The sequence below is a fragment of the Aythya marila genome (genome assembly GCF_965140915.1).
Source record: "Aythya marila genome assembly, chromosome: 11".
NCBI classification, from domain to species: Eukaryota; Metazoa; Chordata; class Aves; order Anseriformes; family Anatidae; genus Aythya; species Aythya marila.
The window spans coordinates 4,197,436-4,213,693 of NC_139052.1; the positions used below are offsets into that span (position 1 = coordinate 4,197,436).

A 16,258-nucleotide genomic window follows, 5' to 3' on the forward strand; every position below is an offset into this window, starting at 1 on the left:
CAGAATGGACACCCACGAACAGGTGTGGATGGTGTGAGGTTTGAGGAAAATACTTAGCTTTCTGACCAGGTAATTATTTTTAAGGTCGGGATAAACAAAAATGGCAAAAACCAATATCCAGAGGTGAGACGTATCATTAATTAAAGCGCATGCTGTTATGCTAGATCTGCAGTCTGTAACTGAAGAAAACACTGTTGAGCTCAGGGCAGCCTGAGTCAGGTCATGAAATAAACAGATCTGTGATTTGGGGTCATAACTGTGGTCTGTGGAAACCTTTCACATGGCCTGGCCTGCTTAAAGCAGCAGGTCTCTGCTGGCTCATTTTGCACAGCTGGTATAGGGGCTGATGGAGTTCATACTCCTTCACAAAGCTGCCTGGTGGCTGCTGCCTCAGCCCTTGCCTGTGGTCCAGGAGTACGTGCTGCAATTATATATACTGTAGTGATGTAGCTTTCTTCTCAATTGATGTGCGTGCTGGGACTGGTGAAGGCATTGACTAACCATCAGCTTTGTTAATGTGCATGACCTGCCTCTGTGCAAAGTAGATTAATCACTTTTGTACCTAAACCAATTCTTGTAGCTGTATAAACTAGCCCAGACACACTACCTCTGAATTTAGGTCAAATGTTTTTCAGTGAGGCTACAGCTGAAGGAAGGGTTACAGTAAAGGTGTAACCCAAATGTGTGCCTAGGCTGACAGTGCTTGGTCATCTTGATAAATTTGACTCTCTTTACTTCAAAAAAAAGCATTTCAACTAAGAAAGCATTTGAGAACAATGAGAACGTTACCTGGGATCAATCACAGAAGAGGATTTACCAGGACAGGAAACGGTCAGAGGGAGAACGGGAATAGGAGGAGGAGCAGTTACAATGCTTTTGCTCCCCTTGTCACAGTGCAGGTAGGTGCATGTGCTTCCCTTCACATGGCATGAGAGCACCCGGGCAGCTTTGTGGCCTCTACCCAGGTCTGGAGCTACAGACAGCCTTGTTCAGTATTGGGTGAAAACCTAACTTCACAGTGGAGAGTACATTTTGGGAACCTGCTACAATGTATTTCTGGTGACAGCAAATGGGTTAATCTATAAAGTTTCTTGCATTTAAGTACAGACTTGAAATTGAGTTTGATTAGAAATAACTTCTTTTCAGGTTTGCTCATTTCTGTACCTCTACGCCACAGAATTTTCTCAGTAGAAATCTGAGCTAAAGTAGCTAACAATACATCAGCTGGAGGCTAGAAAGAGAACAGTTATGAGACAGGTACCAATACTGTATAACCAAGACAAGGGACACAACAGAGGAAACAGAAAGGAGTTTCACATCAGGCAAGAAAACAGTCCGTCAGTTTGCTCTGCATTGACAAAATGTCGTTGTACTATTTCAATCTCATGATTCCTAACAGCTTCCTTGTGGAGATGAGCATAGTTGTTTCACAAGTAGAGATGATCAGTTTGATTTTCATATTTCACAGATAGGGTTCACATACCATGAGAAGATTCATAAGACCAGACAGAAGTAAAGTAGAAGTCAAAATCATATACAGGCAAAATTGTCTAAGTGCTCAAGAGGCATATAAAAGAGTCTGCTAAAAATACCAGCTTGTAATTGGTATTACTGTGAGAGGTGGATTCTCAGCCAGAAGGATGGTGACAACATAACAGTAACACAGTTAGGTTAGCACCGTATTGACTTCAGATTGTCACTCCATAATCATTGCCACATGTCTGTGTGCTTCATAGCATAAAGTTACAGATAAGTTGAACCTGGTTGCCAAGTCAGACAAATCGTGGTTAATTCTACCAAATGTGGGCAGAACTTTCTTTCCTTAGAGCAATTAATTCCATGCAGAGTTGCTTGTCCTGCTTTCTTCCACTAGACTGTAGACAGTTGCTCTTTTTGAAACCTACTTCCAAAGTTCATTATCCACAGATACTATTAAGACAGGATTTTTTTAGATTGCTTTCTAACACTACGTTTGTGAACATAGCTTCAAGTTATTCAGGAGCTTCAGATGTCTCTGGACAAGTGAAAGATTTATCTAAGAGCTGCCTCGTCCATAAGGTAAAGTAAGCTGTTAACAGGGCAAAATAACTCAAGTTGGGGAAGTGAATCATTTTTTTCTGAACAGTCAGCATGGAAAGCTCCCTGTGCTCACAAATGAAATGAGTGAGCACAGGGATGAAATGAAGGAGCACAATGAAATGAGTGAAGAGTGAACTTCTAAAACTCTTCTTATTTGTGTATACAACTCATGCTAATGACACAGTCTAAGGTGCTATTGCTGATTCTTGTTACTCTTAGCCTTCTGCTAGCTAGCTGGCAGCCAGAAGGACATTGCCTGAGAAGGTTTTGACAGTCTGATCTAAAATTTTTTTCTAAAAGGTTTGTAGTTTTTTGTTGTTGTTGTTTGTTTGTTTGTTTGTTTTAAACATTCTCAGCTGACGTAAATTGGCATTCTTTAGCCCTCATTGATAATAATAGAGCCTGATCAATTTGCAGCTGCTTAGCACCTGGTCCAGAGATTTGTAATTTCTAAACAGAAAGCCTCATTTATCCAGGGATCTTACTTTGGGACAGCAATACATTCTACAGATGTGTTTGCTGAGATTTCCATCAGATTTCTCTGTAATAGATATTTTATTTGCCTAACAATCGTAGTATAGCCACATGCCTCATACAGCAGCACTCAGCAAACTAGTGTGTGAGAGCAGAGCTGGTTCCTTAAGCTATATTATACCATATATATTGTATGTGAAGATACCTTTACACTTGCATTCAGTTGATTAGTTTAACAGTTTTTAGTCTAACCTCATTTATGTTTTAATTTAAATTATCAAGCCTTTATGAATGGGAGCAAGCAAAGGGCAGTCTGATGGTTTTAGCAATTTTTGGAGCAAAAGGAATGTGACTGTAAAAACCACTGTTCCTCTATTTTCTACTTGTCTATCACTTGCCTATTTTTATTTTATAGGAAAAGAACCCTTCAACAGGAACATAAAAGATTAGGAGGTTTCAGATTTATCAACATACTAAACAGAAAGAAAATCTATCTGGGCTTTATTTTGTTGTTATTGTCTTGTTTGGTTTCCTCTGACAAGCTGATAGTAAGTGAAAGTAAAGAGCACATTGTTTAACACTGGCCTTCAGAACTGATAACCTGAAAATCTGTGAATATCAAAAATCATAACTTATGATTGCACACCACTGGTACCTGTGTTAGCACTGTTGCATTTAGGAAGGCCTGCTGAAAATGTGGCTTCCTCTCCCCTTGCATAGCTCATCAACACTGAGAAATTCAGGGTTTTCATCTGTTTCACCATTTGAGGACAATATTTATTCTCCTTAAGCTGGCAGTGCCTTTTGGTGACCAACCTAAATTCTGTGTTCCTGCAGGGCTAACAAGTGAGAAGGAGGTATTCATGGACCAGGGAGAAAGGGATTAGGGAACAGGAAATTTGCTGAATATATGAATTTATGGTGCACTCTGCACTTCTGCATGTTTAAATATGAAAACGCAAGCAGCAAAACCAGGATTTATGAATCTCAGCCTAAATAGCTATGGAAATCTTCACGAGTCCTTACAGGAGAGGCTACACCAGAAATACTAATTTTGTCATTTCTTGGGTGAATATATTCTAGTGATGATAAACATCAGTCAGTACACACTGACATTTTAATAAGCTGAACACCATGATGATTAACACTGTGATAGTTATGATGTTTGCCCTGCTTTGGTAATCTTGTGATTTGTTGTACAGAGACAAAATACTGTACTGCAGCTATCAGGTTACATTATGTAGTTTTAAAGAAATTGGTACTGTACAATGACAAATTCATTTACTTGTGAGTGGGTTTTTTTGGTCTCCTTCAGTAATGTGTAATTAACATGCACGTGCAATTAACGGTGTGCACCATGAAGCTGAAAATCCATAGAATAAATGTTGGTTTTCCTTACCGTTCTCCCAAAGATTCACTTTATGTAGGTAAAAGATAAGTCATTTATCTCAATGACTGCACCTGCATGAAATCATTCTTTGCTATCATGTGCCATTTTGCATAATTATAGCAGTTGGTATATCTAGTCCAGACTGTAAATGAATTTCTTTGCAACAGAAAATTCAGCCTGTATTTGTTAAACAGCTGGGAGGGAGGAGCAGGAGGAGGAAGAGACATGTTGAATAAAAATAACATTGAGGATTTCTTCTGTTATCGTTGTACCAAAAAAATCAGAGCAGAATAACTAGTTTCTTAGCAGTCATAAAGATTACTCTCATACATAAAGTATAAAACTCATCCCACCACATGATTTGAGGAAGCATTTGTAACAAAATATATCTGATACACATGTACAATTCTTTACAGTAACACTGCAAACTCTCTCAAAGTATACATTAGTTTGGGTCCAGTGTTAGTCTCAAGTAAAATGATTTGCATAGGCAATAGGAAGACATATATAAACAAGATACATAGGTAAGCACGCTGGTTCTTAATCAGGCTGTTAACACCATATTTTTGGTGTTCTCATCTATTTCTGTAAGTATTACAGTATTTCATTGCAGATTTTGAGCCATCTCCTTCTCAGATGGGCATATACAAAAAAAAAAACAAAACACTTTTTGCAATGTGCATGTAGGACAGAACAATAGCAGGCCCAGCCCTTGTTAACTTTCAGATATCTGCTTCAGCAGCATCCTACACACTGGAAAAAAACAATCTGATTTCATCTTAGTCAGTAAAAGAAGCTTCTCTTCTGTCTTTAATGAAGTAATCTATTAAGGCATTTGGCCTTAATCAGAAGGTTTAGGTGCACACCGATGCTGTAATCTCTCTTACCTACAGGAATGGTCATTCCATGGATTTTGTCTGCCCAACCAGCATAATACCTCAGGGTTTTTATGACTCCTTGAAGGTCTACATAGAAAGCTTGCAAGAAAGGTTTGCCACTGTTGAGTGATTCCATAGTCTAGAGAACAAGAAAAGTCAATATATAAATACAGTAGCATTTTTAGTCTATTGTACTTCCGTATTCACTGTCCAACAGCTCTTCAATCATGAAGACCAACCAGTTACTCTAGAATGACTATGATTTTTAAGCATGTGCATCCATGTGTGTCTGTGTCTGTCTGTCCTGTGTACTTGTGTGCGTGTATCCACATCCATGTAGATATGCACGTTTGCATTTTCGACCTAATAGCCACTGTGTTTGGTCCAGATATATAAACACTAAATTGTTTTAATCAGGAGCCAAGATAAAAATGCCTGTCAAACTAGGTTCTGTTATGTTAATGATAACAGCTGAAAAGGGGCTCCTTGTAACCCCGTATAAATGATTTGAATCCATAAAGAGAAGAATGGACATATCCCTCCATATAATTGATGTGAATATAAAAAAATCTCTATATGGCTGCCAAGACTCCTGCTGAGGCCTGAGATATCTATAATGTACAGCCAGTTTATTTATTGCCATCAAATAAACAAACTCTCCTCTAGGGAAGCTCATAAATTAACAGCCTGATGTCCTTATTTTTAAGTTAATATTCCTATTTTTAAAAGTATCTTATAAGCTATCCTCAGGGTTCCGTAAGATCATTTAGCAAAAAGAATGCAATAAAATGTCCTAAGATGTGGAGTAGCTTAACTGACTCTCAATAGCTGCCTAAAAGAAATCATTAAGAATGGGTGAAGTACGCCCATGTGTAACACACCAACCATCAAGTGAATTTCAATAGAGAAGAATAGAAGCCTAATTCTGTGCTGACTTAACATCCCCACGAGCAATTAATGGCATTGCCTGTGGTGCAGTTCAGTAAAGAGCTTGGCTGTGGAAATACAAATCAAATGACAAGCAGAGTAAACTTGATTTGCTGTGCACTTCCTTCTCCCTGTGGTGATTTTACAGTATACACTGGTGGTAAGATGATTTAAGTGTTGACAAAGCTGGAATTAAGATGTTCAGCAGTTTAGTTCAAAGCACTTGACATGCGGAAAACAACATTAACAATGCCACCGTTTAGATGGCTTCACATGTGAGCTAAATAGCGCAATACCCAGAATTCATGTTACCAGTTCAGTTATCATGAAACATTACACCTGATTTTTCATTAATATCTGCACAAATCACTCAGTCTTCCGATTTTTATTTATTTTTTATAAAAGTCACAAGTTTCCATGTCAGGCATATATGTGCGTGCACATTGACACATAACCATTCATTTCTCTTGCGTCCAATTTAAAGCTCGTAATTAATTGAAAGGTTGTTGTTTTTTATGAGCTTTGGATCAGGTTAGGTCTTGAGTAGCCAGTCAGTCATCAAGCTAACTGTAGTATTCAAATATTATTCATGCTAACACATTTATGAGTTAATTTGCTCTCAGAATGTAAAACTGACAGGTGATTTGACTGTTAATTTTTGTGTGCCACTTACAGCAAGAGTTGCCCTGTCTCTTTCGACCAAGTCTGCTAGCTTATCCAAAAGATGGCCTCTTTCCGATGCATCCATTCTCCTCCAAACTGAGCCTAGAGAAAAAGCGAGGCGAGCAGCTCTCACTGCTTTGTCCGTATCAACCTGTCAAGAAGGAACAAATAACAAATGAAGGTAAATAAGATTACTAGGCTTATGAAATTTGCATTTGTACAATCTCTTAGTCACATGATGGCTTTTTGAACTGGGATTAACAAAAGAACTGTCCAGCAGTGGTAGTCTGGAACTGTTGCTATGATACATACATATATATATATTAAAAAACACACACATATCAACATACATGTATACATATATACCAGTTCATGGGATGCATTACCTTGTCAGCTTCCTGGATCTCGCAGATCTGCTCTCCTGTTGCTGGATTATATACTGGGAATATTCTCCCACTTTCAGAATTTTGCCACTCATTATTGATAAAAATCTAGAAAAGGAGAAAAGTCATCAGTCCCCCTGCATAAACAAACAGTAAAGCATACAACAACAAACTCTGGGAAAGGCTGCAGATCCTAATACAAAAGAGCTAAAGCTTCTTTATGACTGTGAGAATTAGAGTTTTCAAGAGTTCAGGCTCAGCCCATGATGCCTTTCTGTATTCTGTGGTAGTGTCATTGTAGAAGCAACGTTGAACTCTAAATAACTAGTTTGACATTAAAATTTAATTCAAGCACTGTAAGCAATAAACTAAAGAAAGAAATACTGGTATTAGAGAAAAAAGCCTTGAAACTGCTGGAGCGAAGACAAGGGTTTGGAGTAATCATTCAATACCCATCTCAGTAAGTAAACATTTGGTCATTGATACAAACCAGTCAAGACTGAATAATCTCAAACATCACCATTCTTCAATACACAGTCAGTTGATTATGGCTACAGTGATGGTTTGCAGCACAGAATTAATGTGCTTATCTGTTTGGAGCAATGGAAATGGTTAAATTCCCTCCATGTTGACATCATTTTAATTGTCATAGGCAAACCAAATTTGAATTTTAATGGTGATGACAACAGCTGTCTTGGCAGAGGTAACGACAAATTTAGTTACGGTAGATTTTTACTGGTGACTACGGACATACAAGTGTTCTACTGAATGACTTTCAAGAACAGGATGCAATTATTTATCAGCAAATATGAAATAAGGCACTCTAGAAAAATGACCAAGTGAAAGGTTTTCCTGGTATTCAGAGTCTTCCTGCCCTTGAAATCTTTCTAAGAGAAAGAATGAACCTGTTCACATAGTTCAGGAACCATACGGCTGCCTTGGATTTCAGCTATTGATGTTGTTTTGCTGCATGCCATGAAATACAGCTTCAAATGCTGAAGGGGAAGCCCTGACCTCACTGATATCAATGGGAATTTTGCCACTAAAGAAGACATGGTCAGAAAGTCCAAGATAAAAAGTTGCAACACCAATGAGTCTGTAAAATAAAAGATCACGATGAAGACACGGGGGTGCCCATGCATTTTAAAGAAAGTGAAGAGGCTACACACTCATATTTGCATGAGAAGCCAGAGATGCATTTGTAGAGTTTTCTGTTACGAGACATGAGCTTGTTAAGCCTGCTCCAAGCCAAATGGAAGCCATGTAGTTGTGTTCTTATCAGGGCTCAGGCTTGGTGCCCCACTAACTGCATTGACATACATGTAGCTTCCGCTTCAGAGTGGACTCAAGACATGGACAGAAGGAGCTTGTGCCTGCCTCAGAAAAACCTTGCAGATATAACAACTGCACACAGAAACTAATGATGACATACTTTTACTTGCATGGTTACATTTCCATTGCATTTCTGTATCTGTACCTCTAACCTCAACCATTTTGCTGTATGTCCTTCTGTCCATTTCAGAGTCCATCTGAAGTAAACTTATCCTCCATCTTCCCTCTACTTTTTTGTTTGTATTTTTGAAGGTAATTGAACCCAGGACCCACTGAATCATTTCCCATCTATTGCCTACTTTGAACACTGTATTTACCTTGAACCTGTTCATGTCCTTGAACTGTAAGCCCCTTGGACTATGGGCAGTGTCTTTGTGCTCATTGATTGCACAGCTTTTCAAATTGAGGTATTGGTCCCTGATAAGACCAATGGAGCTAACCCAGACAAATGAGTTTTGGAGCCAACCAGCCAAAATAAGTCAACAAAAGAATCATTGGTGTCATCTGTAGTGACTAATACCATAAGCCAAAAATCCTCCAGCGTATCACCATCATTTTTTAGATCATATGTAAGTGAAAACAAAGGAACTCAGATCTGTGACCTGCGTGGAAGAAGGATTTTTACCAACATCCTTTCTGTGGAGTTCAGTGGAGTTTACTACACAGGCATGGTAGGGGAGTACACTGAGGAGGGAGGGGAAGGGAGAAGAGCTTGCAGCTTCAGGAGCAGATGGCCAAAAGAGATGTAAAGATGTTTGTTTAAGGTTACATTATGTACATAAACACATAGGTTTCTTGTGTGATCTCTTGAAATAGATTCTTGTCTTGAAAGAATAAAACAGGTTGAGTGAAACAACCTAAGTGAAGGCAACTGCAATTTACTGCTCTTCCTATACAGAAGTGATCTGCTCTTTTTTAAAGAGATTTATAAATGTTAACTACATTCTGCTGAGATGAACACCTGATCATCAGGTTTGCCTGTACAAAGGACATGTTTAGGTTCTTGAAGTAGATTTTACCATAGAAATAAGAAATAGTGCCTTGGAATTGCACAAGAGTGTTGCAATGCAAGTTGACTGGAACTATATTTTATTGAATACTCCGTTTATCCCACAGGCTTAGAAAAAGAATAGCAATAGCAAATATTTCAGATAGGACATGGGAAAGATCTACTTGGCATAAAGTTAGAGTTGAAGGCAAGAGAAATTGCTACTGTTAATGGTTAATGTTAGTTTCTTCCTGTTCCACTTTCTATAAACAAGGTATTGCCTATACAAGCTCATTACTGTAAACTGAGCACATTTAAATTGGCAGTAAAATCAGAGTATTTACTCTAGTGCACATATAAAGTACCTAGTCCCATGTTTTGGAATGGTTTCAAGTCTTGAAATCCAGCAGCTGGCGGCTTTACAAGCAAAACCTTACACTTAAATAATTCACTTTTGAAAGTTTTAGGTGTTCTGTGTCAGGTAGTACCATTCAGCAGATATTCCTACCACCAAGACTTAGATTCTTTTGCAATAAATTTGCATTCACAGGGGCTTTTATAACTCTTCCAGCACTACTGGCTCCAATGGCTGTTGATTAAACATATATATCCTGTACATTTAATCTGACTTTCATTATGGCCACTTCGTAAAAATGCCATGAAATGGACAAGCGATGACACATTGCAAGAACAAGGAATCCCTGCAAAGCCTCAAATTGTTTTTTTTCCTCCCTTATTTATAGTGACCGTGGTAAAGGCTAACTCTAAATCAGAGAGAATATTTGACAGCAAATGTTCCTATCTATGGATTATATATAACCCATCCAAAACACCAGATGAAAAAAGGATAACCCCAGAAAAAAGAAGGGCTTGCTTCCATGTAAATCATGCTACAAATTGGACAACACCCAGTGAGTTCATTGTTCAACCTCAATTGTGAAGGCTATTCACATTTACTATTCCCCTGGAATCAATGTTAATTAAGGCTGACTGGGGCTATAAATCAGCCTTTGGTTTTTACAACTTAATTCAGCATTAAGCATATATATGTAAATAAAAGGTAACTGATTAACCACTTGAGTTTTCCAGGAGTTACTGAGGTAATTTGTTTTTGTTTGAGTCCTAGTGTTACCTTTTGTGGTTTGCAGTAGGGAAAAGAAAAAGTGTATAGTATGTCATGTATTTGCTATGCGGTATTGTGAGTAGTTAAATAATCTGGCCTGTTGGGTGCTATCAACAAAACTTTGCCAAAATGGAAAGGGAAGAAGGAAACGCTTGAAAACTTTTGGAACACAGGAACATGGAGTTTGCCATCTCCTCTCAGAAGAGCCAATAACTGCAGTAATGTCCAACCAGTAAGAGAAAAGGCAACCCTTCTGCTTTGTTGAGGTGTCCCCGTCAGCACAGGCATTTGGCTAAGAACAAACCCAACAGGCAGAGAGACGCTGCCTCCTGTAAATGAGGAATCTGGATGTAGCTGGTGTCCAGTAGTCTAGAGAGGAGGGTAACCACTGTTTCTTCACCAGCAGTGCAGCCTGAGGCACCCTGCAAGACAGGGCAGTAGCTGGGGTAGTGGATGGGTGGGTGTGTATGTGCACAGGATGGGCAAGCCTAGCAGGCAGGTACCTCACAGCACAACAGGTAACCCATCCTAAAGGTATCTTGGTAATTTCTGTTCCCCTCCAAATGAAAGGTAGAGAGGATGTGGCTTTTCCTAAAAGAACAGGCACTGTCTCCCAGGCTCTAATAACCTCTTCCTCATACGCACATGCCTTACATAGACTTTTTGGTATTTAGAACTTTGCAAGATAATGGTGCCACCACGTAATTGCTAGATTCAAATTCTGCCCATGGTTACTTATATACAGCCACTGCTGATTCCTTTAAGAGATGCACTTGACTAACCAAGGAAGCATTCTGGCTCATCATATAGGGTACATGACTGTTCAGAGCTTACGAGATACCGTAACATACAAACCTGTGTACAAAGGAAAAAGAACATTTAGAATTACCATGTAAAAATTCAAGTTACTTGAGACTCTGATGAAATGTAGTTGGAAGGAAATCATATACTGTACTTTGAGTAAGACCTGCATTTAAAAAGCACTGGGCATTGAATTCAATAGCATTGTTGTACGATCATCATCTTTGAAATCAAGCCGCGAGTAGGTGTCTTTAGTTTAAAGCAAAGCAAATAAAGCTTTGCAAATAAGCAAATACATTATCTTGTATAAGTAGCCATCTGACCCAGTTGGCTTGCTAACGGTTAGCAACTTAGTGTTCATTTCAAACTATGGAGGTAATTCATTTCTAAATAGGAGTGATAAACAGTCAAAGAGAAAGGGATTTGTACAAAACATCTGCAATGCCGTAGTAGCAAAATTTACAGCAGGGAGGAAATATGCAGGATTTTATGTTTTCATCACTATTTACCAGTGAGGAAGTACAATACAACAATCATTTCGTGTGTGTGTATAAATACAGAATTAAAATGCAGCACAGAAATAATACCACCTTTACAGCTCTTAGCTTGGTTTTCTGGCACTACAAATTCCATCTTATATTCACCCAGGGGCTAGCCCTGGATTTGGAAAGGGGGGGCTGATTCTTAAATTCATTGAGGAGTCCTGCTTGCTCTCTTTTTTTGTATCATCTCTAACAACATAGGAAAAAAAAGTAATTTGGGTTACTTTAAGTCAGAAGAGCAATCAACACAGGTGGCAACAATGTAACTTTTCATTTCCTTCCTTGAAAATATTCTCAAATGATGTGCAAATGAAATGATGATCTGCATTCTTAATTTGATATTGCTTAGTGATGATGTCACCAGACATTTTCTTCAGACTCTCCAGCTGTATAAGTAAGAACTGCAGCCAGTGGACAGACAGTGGCCTAGCCTTCAGCTCTTTAGAGGTGGAATTATTTTCCCATGAATTTAATAAACAATGTTTTTGTACTGTTGCAGCTCCAGAAATGTTTTTTTGGTACAGGAAGAAGATTTTAACATCCAAATAATAATGGCTTCCCACAGGAGATATGGTTCTGGATGAATGGAGGAATGAATGGGAATTTCCTAACTCAATTGATTTAGTAGCTGGTTATAGTTTCATTCCATCAAAGATCTTTTTTTCATATGTGGCTTCCTCCTTAGAGAGCCTTTGACATTAAATCTGCGAGGATGGGGGAGGGGGCATCAGATGCCAAAGTACTTTATAAAAGAATCACAGCTGTTCAGCCTTCAGCATCTTCTCATAGCTGGAGGCATTAAAAAATACATATAAAGGCTTTTTTTTGTGTGTGTGTGTGATGGGGTGGGGGACATACAACCATTTTAGAGGCATGCAAAAAATCCAGCAGCAGCATTTCCCTTGGTAAATACTTCATAACATCACAGATACCGGGCACCTGTGCCTCAGTCTGGTCAGGAAATTTCATATCCTTTCCCATCACAGCAATTTCATTTCCTCTCCTTTGGAAACAATTCAGGAGCCCTAATGATTAGTACAATTGCAAGGGAATGAAGTAGAAGGGATTGCCAATCAGAGGTGCAGATTGTTTATTTTCTCAGGCTTTGTTTTCCTCCACTTTTATGGCTGTCTTGATACAACAAATCTCTTACTTTCTAGCCAGAGCATTTTGTGGGGCACTCTTGGGATTGACTGGAAACCAACAGCTGGCTACAGAACCAGCAAAACCTGGTTTATAAACAAGCATTAGGAAAGCAAAAGCCAACTGAAGCAGACTGACTGAGGACTGGTCAGCAATTGAATAGCAGCAGTGCTCTGTTTAGAAGGGGATCGTTCAGGTCAACAGTAGGACTGAGATGCTCTTTGCCATGCAGTTCACAAATTGGACTCGGAAGCCAGCCCTTCCCAAATGTGTCAGTGCTGAGTCCTGCTTCGTAAGGCAGTCAGCACGCGAGCCTTTCATCGGGCAGTGCCAAAGACTGCATCACTTTCCTGCTTATATTAAGGCTTACTCTGGCTTGAGCACACAACCACAAATGGTTATCATGGTTTGCATTTCAGTTACCACAGAGCAATATCGCTCCTGCAATAGTGACCCAGGCTTTGGTTCTTGTAATGAGATACTGTTCAAATGTAGAGGAATTATAATTATTTTGAGAGGAGTAACAGTGAACATGAATAACAATGACCTTTGCACTAAGTTTAATTCTGGCAAGCACTCTGCTATGGCTATAGCTGGTTTTCAGCTATTAAAGGTCCAATCCGTTCCTCATTAATCAACAGGAAACCTCCAACTGGTTTCAGTGGGAGCTGGATCAAGCAACAGCAACAGCCTGCGGAGGGGTGTTTATACTCAGAGACAAAGCTATTTCACTGGAGAATTGACACCCACTCCAGAGCCTGTGAGGTCTGCAAAGGCCAAACAAAACCAGAACAGACTGATTTTTATTCTTCTTTGCCCGTTTCTGTTTCTTTGCTGACATTCTAGTTCATCGTGGCTCTTTCCCTCTCTCTACCTCACCTGCCCTCAAAAGAGAGTTCTTTTCTAAAACTGTGTGTATTTGGGGATTTGTCATGATTGTATCTTTTAACTCATTTGGTGCCCGGAGTCAGAAGGACCATGCAATAGCCTCTACACATGGTCTGCTATAAATGAAGGTTTCCTTCATAAACTGAAGCTAGAAATTTCACTTAAGAAAGTCTAAAATTCAGAGTGTACTGAGATGCCTGGAGAACTTTAAACATTTACAAACATACTACAGCAGGAGGATCAAAAAAGCAGAAGTGGACAGGAAACACAAAAGCGAACGAGGCTGCTCTGGTTTCACTGTCAGTGCAGAGGTATTTTGCAGTGTGGCAGAATTATGTCTATGCAACCTGAGTCCTGTGCCCTGGGTACATGTCTGGATGAGAAGATGGGGTGTTCATCTTCTCTGGATATAACTTCCAAGTAACAATGCCTGAGCCAAGCCTACTGAAATCAGTCCTTGACAAACAGTCCTTGACATCAGCAGAGTTTGGATCAGAAGCTGAGTATTTAAAATAGGTGACTGCATCAAGCTCAAGACATTTCAGCATGTGTAAATGAACTCAGACACAAAGCTGGAGGATTCGTATGGTCTAGCACCTGATGGCACTTGCTGTGGAAGTTCTGGCTCTTTGCTGTCCCTGCGGGGCAGGAGGAGAGGGAGGCATTCCCCAAGGACTGCAATTGTTGCGCTGGCCCGCTAATCCAGACATTTTGTTTAGGTGTTTAAGGACAAATACGCAGGTGCCCCCAGCCACTCACAGTTGGTGTATGTTTTGGGAACGGTATGCTAGGAACCGGGTGTGAGTGGGAGGAGAAATGTGGGGCAATGCAGGTTCACTGTGCAGCAAATGGAATCAGAAAAGGCTCGAAACTTCCTGTCAGTCTGCTGTGAAAGTGGAATGTAACATGATTTTTTTTCTCCTCTGTGTCCCAAGTCCCTCACACCAAATGTTTGATCTGCCTATCTTCCTGCCTTAATTAGTCTTCTGTCTTTCTGGGAGTTGAGTCTGTTCTTTTGCAAATGGCAGCACATCAGACAGGGGAAACCTGTCATGTTTGTTTTCTAAGCTGTAGGGGGCACCCATTTGAAAAAGACTCATGGCTTATCTAAACGTTTTTGTTTGTATGATTTTGAATTAGGAAGTTTGAGTAATTAGTTGAGGAGATTAAATAAGTCTTTACAACATGCAGTAGCATGCTTACTTGGCTTTTCTTTTTTTTTTTTTCTTTCCCCATAAGTATGTCCTGCACAAAACTCAGGCTACCAAACAGTGATGATATCCTTTTCTATTTTAGTTTCTCACTGTGCCACACTGATGTAGCATCCATTATTTCAATTTAGTCTCATTGAAGGGACTACTTTGCATCCGGTTGTTTGAGGAAATTAGCCTAAAGAGAAGAAACTTCAGATTGTATTTTTTGTTGAACTATACCCACCACAAACATTTCATTCATTTTGGCTGTCTTCTTAAGACTTGTGGGAAGAAAAAAAAAAAAAACCAAAAACACAAAACAAACAAAACCACAAAACACAGCCCTATTTACAGCACATAAAGACTGTAAGTAAAGTAATTTTTACTTTTCAAAGTAACTTCAAAGTAATTTTTTTTTTCTTTTTCAGTTAAGGAAGAATTTTTTGTACTGTTAGTAGCAAAATACAGAAGCAATTACAGTTTCCTGTAGCTCAGGTAATATTTTATGCATTCCTAAGAAACTAAGCTCCCAAGCTTCACTCATCCTTTCACTTGTGGGGTTTTCCTTAATTGCTGAAGAAAAACATATACTGTCTTGCTCTGTGCTGTATCAGATTTATTTTTTTTTTTTCCTGAAGATAAGATGCCTAAAAAATTGTATATGCTCTGGTTTTCTACTGATAACAAAGAAAAGCCATCACTGAACAACATGGGTAAGGATGGTGGTGCTTTTATGCAGTATATGATATTTGGTGGCACTTACTGCAACTTAAAAATGAAATAATGAAAGATTTCTACAAATCCATTAAACCAGGAGAGAAGGGGAGGGAGTATTTGTTTACAGAATCAATTATTGAGCTGTCACTGGACTTTAATGAAGTTGTGACTATTAAGAACTTGATCCTGGAAACCCTTCCACAAGCACTCATTTAAGACTGTGGGAATGAGGGGTTTGTATAAACAAGGTTAATATTAGTCTGTAGTATTCCTGTGTTTTGCATTGTTTGTGCATTGCAGGTGTTGTGTGCTCACTATGTGCAACATAAAACAAGGCAATCTTTTTATTTGTACATGGGAGACGTTCTGCCATTTAAAAGAATGTAGCAGATTATTTCTAGGTAACTGTTTGCCTTTAAATGCTCATCACCAAAGAACAAGGTCTTAGAAATCAGCTATGCTGTGTAAATATATACTCCTCCTAGGATTTCACACTATAGGCAACACAGAAAAATACAATGGACAAATACTTTTCAACCTAAAAGCTCCATCTGAGAAAATTACCTTACACATGAGAAATTGCTGGAATGTCAACTTCATTTGCAGTGGCCCCTTATGGCCTGATCACCCTCCCTGGCACGATAAATCACTGGCAAGATCCTTACCTTAACACGTTTGATCTCAGCTCAGCAAGACTTGGTTTTGATGTGAAGAACTCCAGATCTGTTAGGTCAGAG

At 39.1% G+C, this 16,258-nt stretch overlaps 1 protein-coding gene across 1 annotated transcript in view; it reads right to left on the minus strand.

Annotated features, from left to right (window-relative positions):
- The window catches only part of ALDH1A2 (aldehyde dehydrogenase 1 family member A2), a 55,666-nt gene that overhangs the window by 25,611 nt on the left and 13,797 nt on the right, over window positions 1–16,258 (minus strand). Inside the window, exons 2-4 of the mRNA XM_082769363.1 lie at window positions 6,798–6,902; window positions 6,422–6,562; window positions 4,831–4,960 (exon numbers count right to left, since the gene is read on the minus strand). Of these exons, the coding sequence (XP_082625489.1) occupies window positions 4,831–4,960; window positions 6,422–6,562; window positions 6,798–6,902 (376 nt within the window). The remainder of the gene's footprint in view (window positions 1–4,830; window positions 4,961–6,421; window positions 6,563–6,797; window positions 6,903–16,258) is intronic.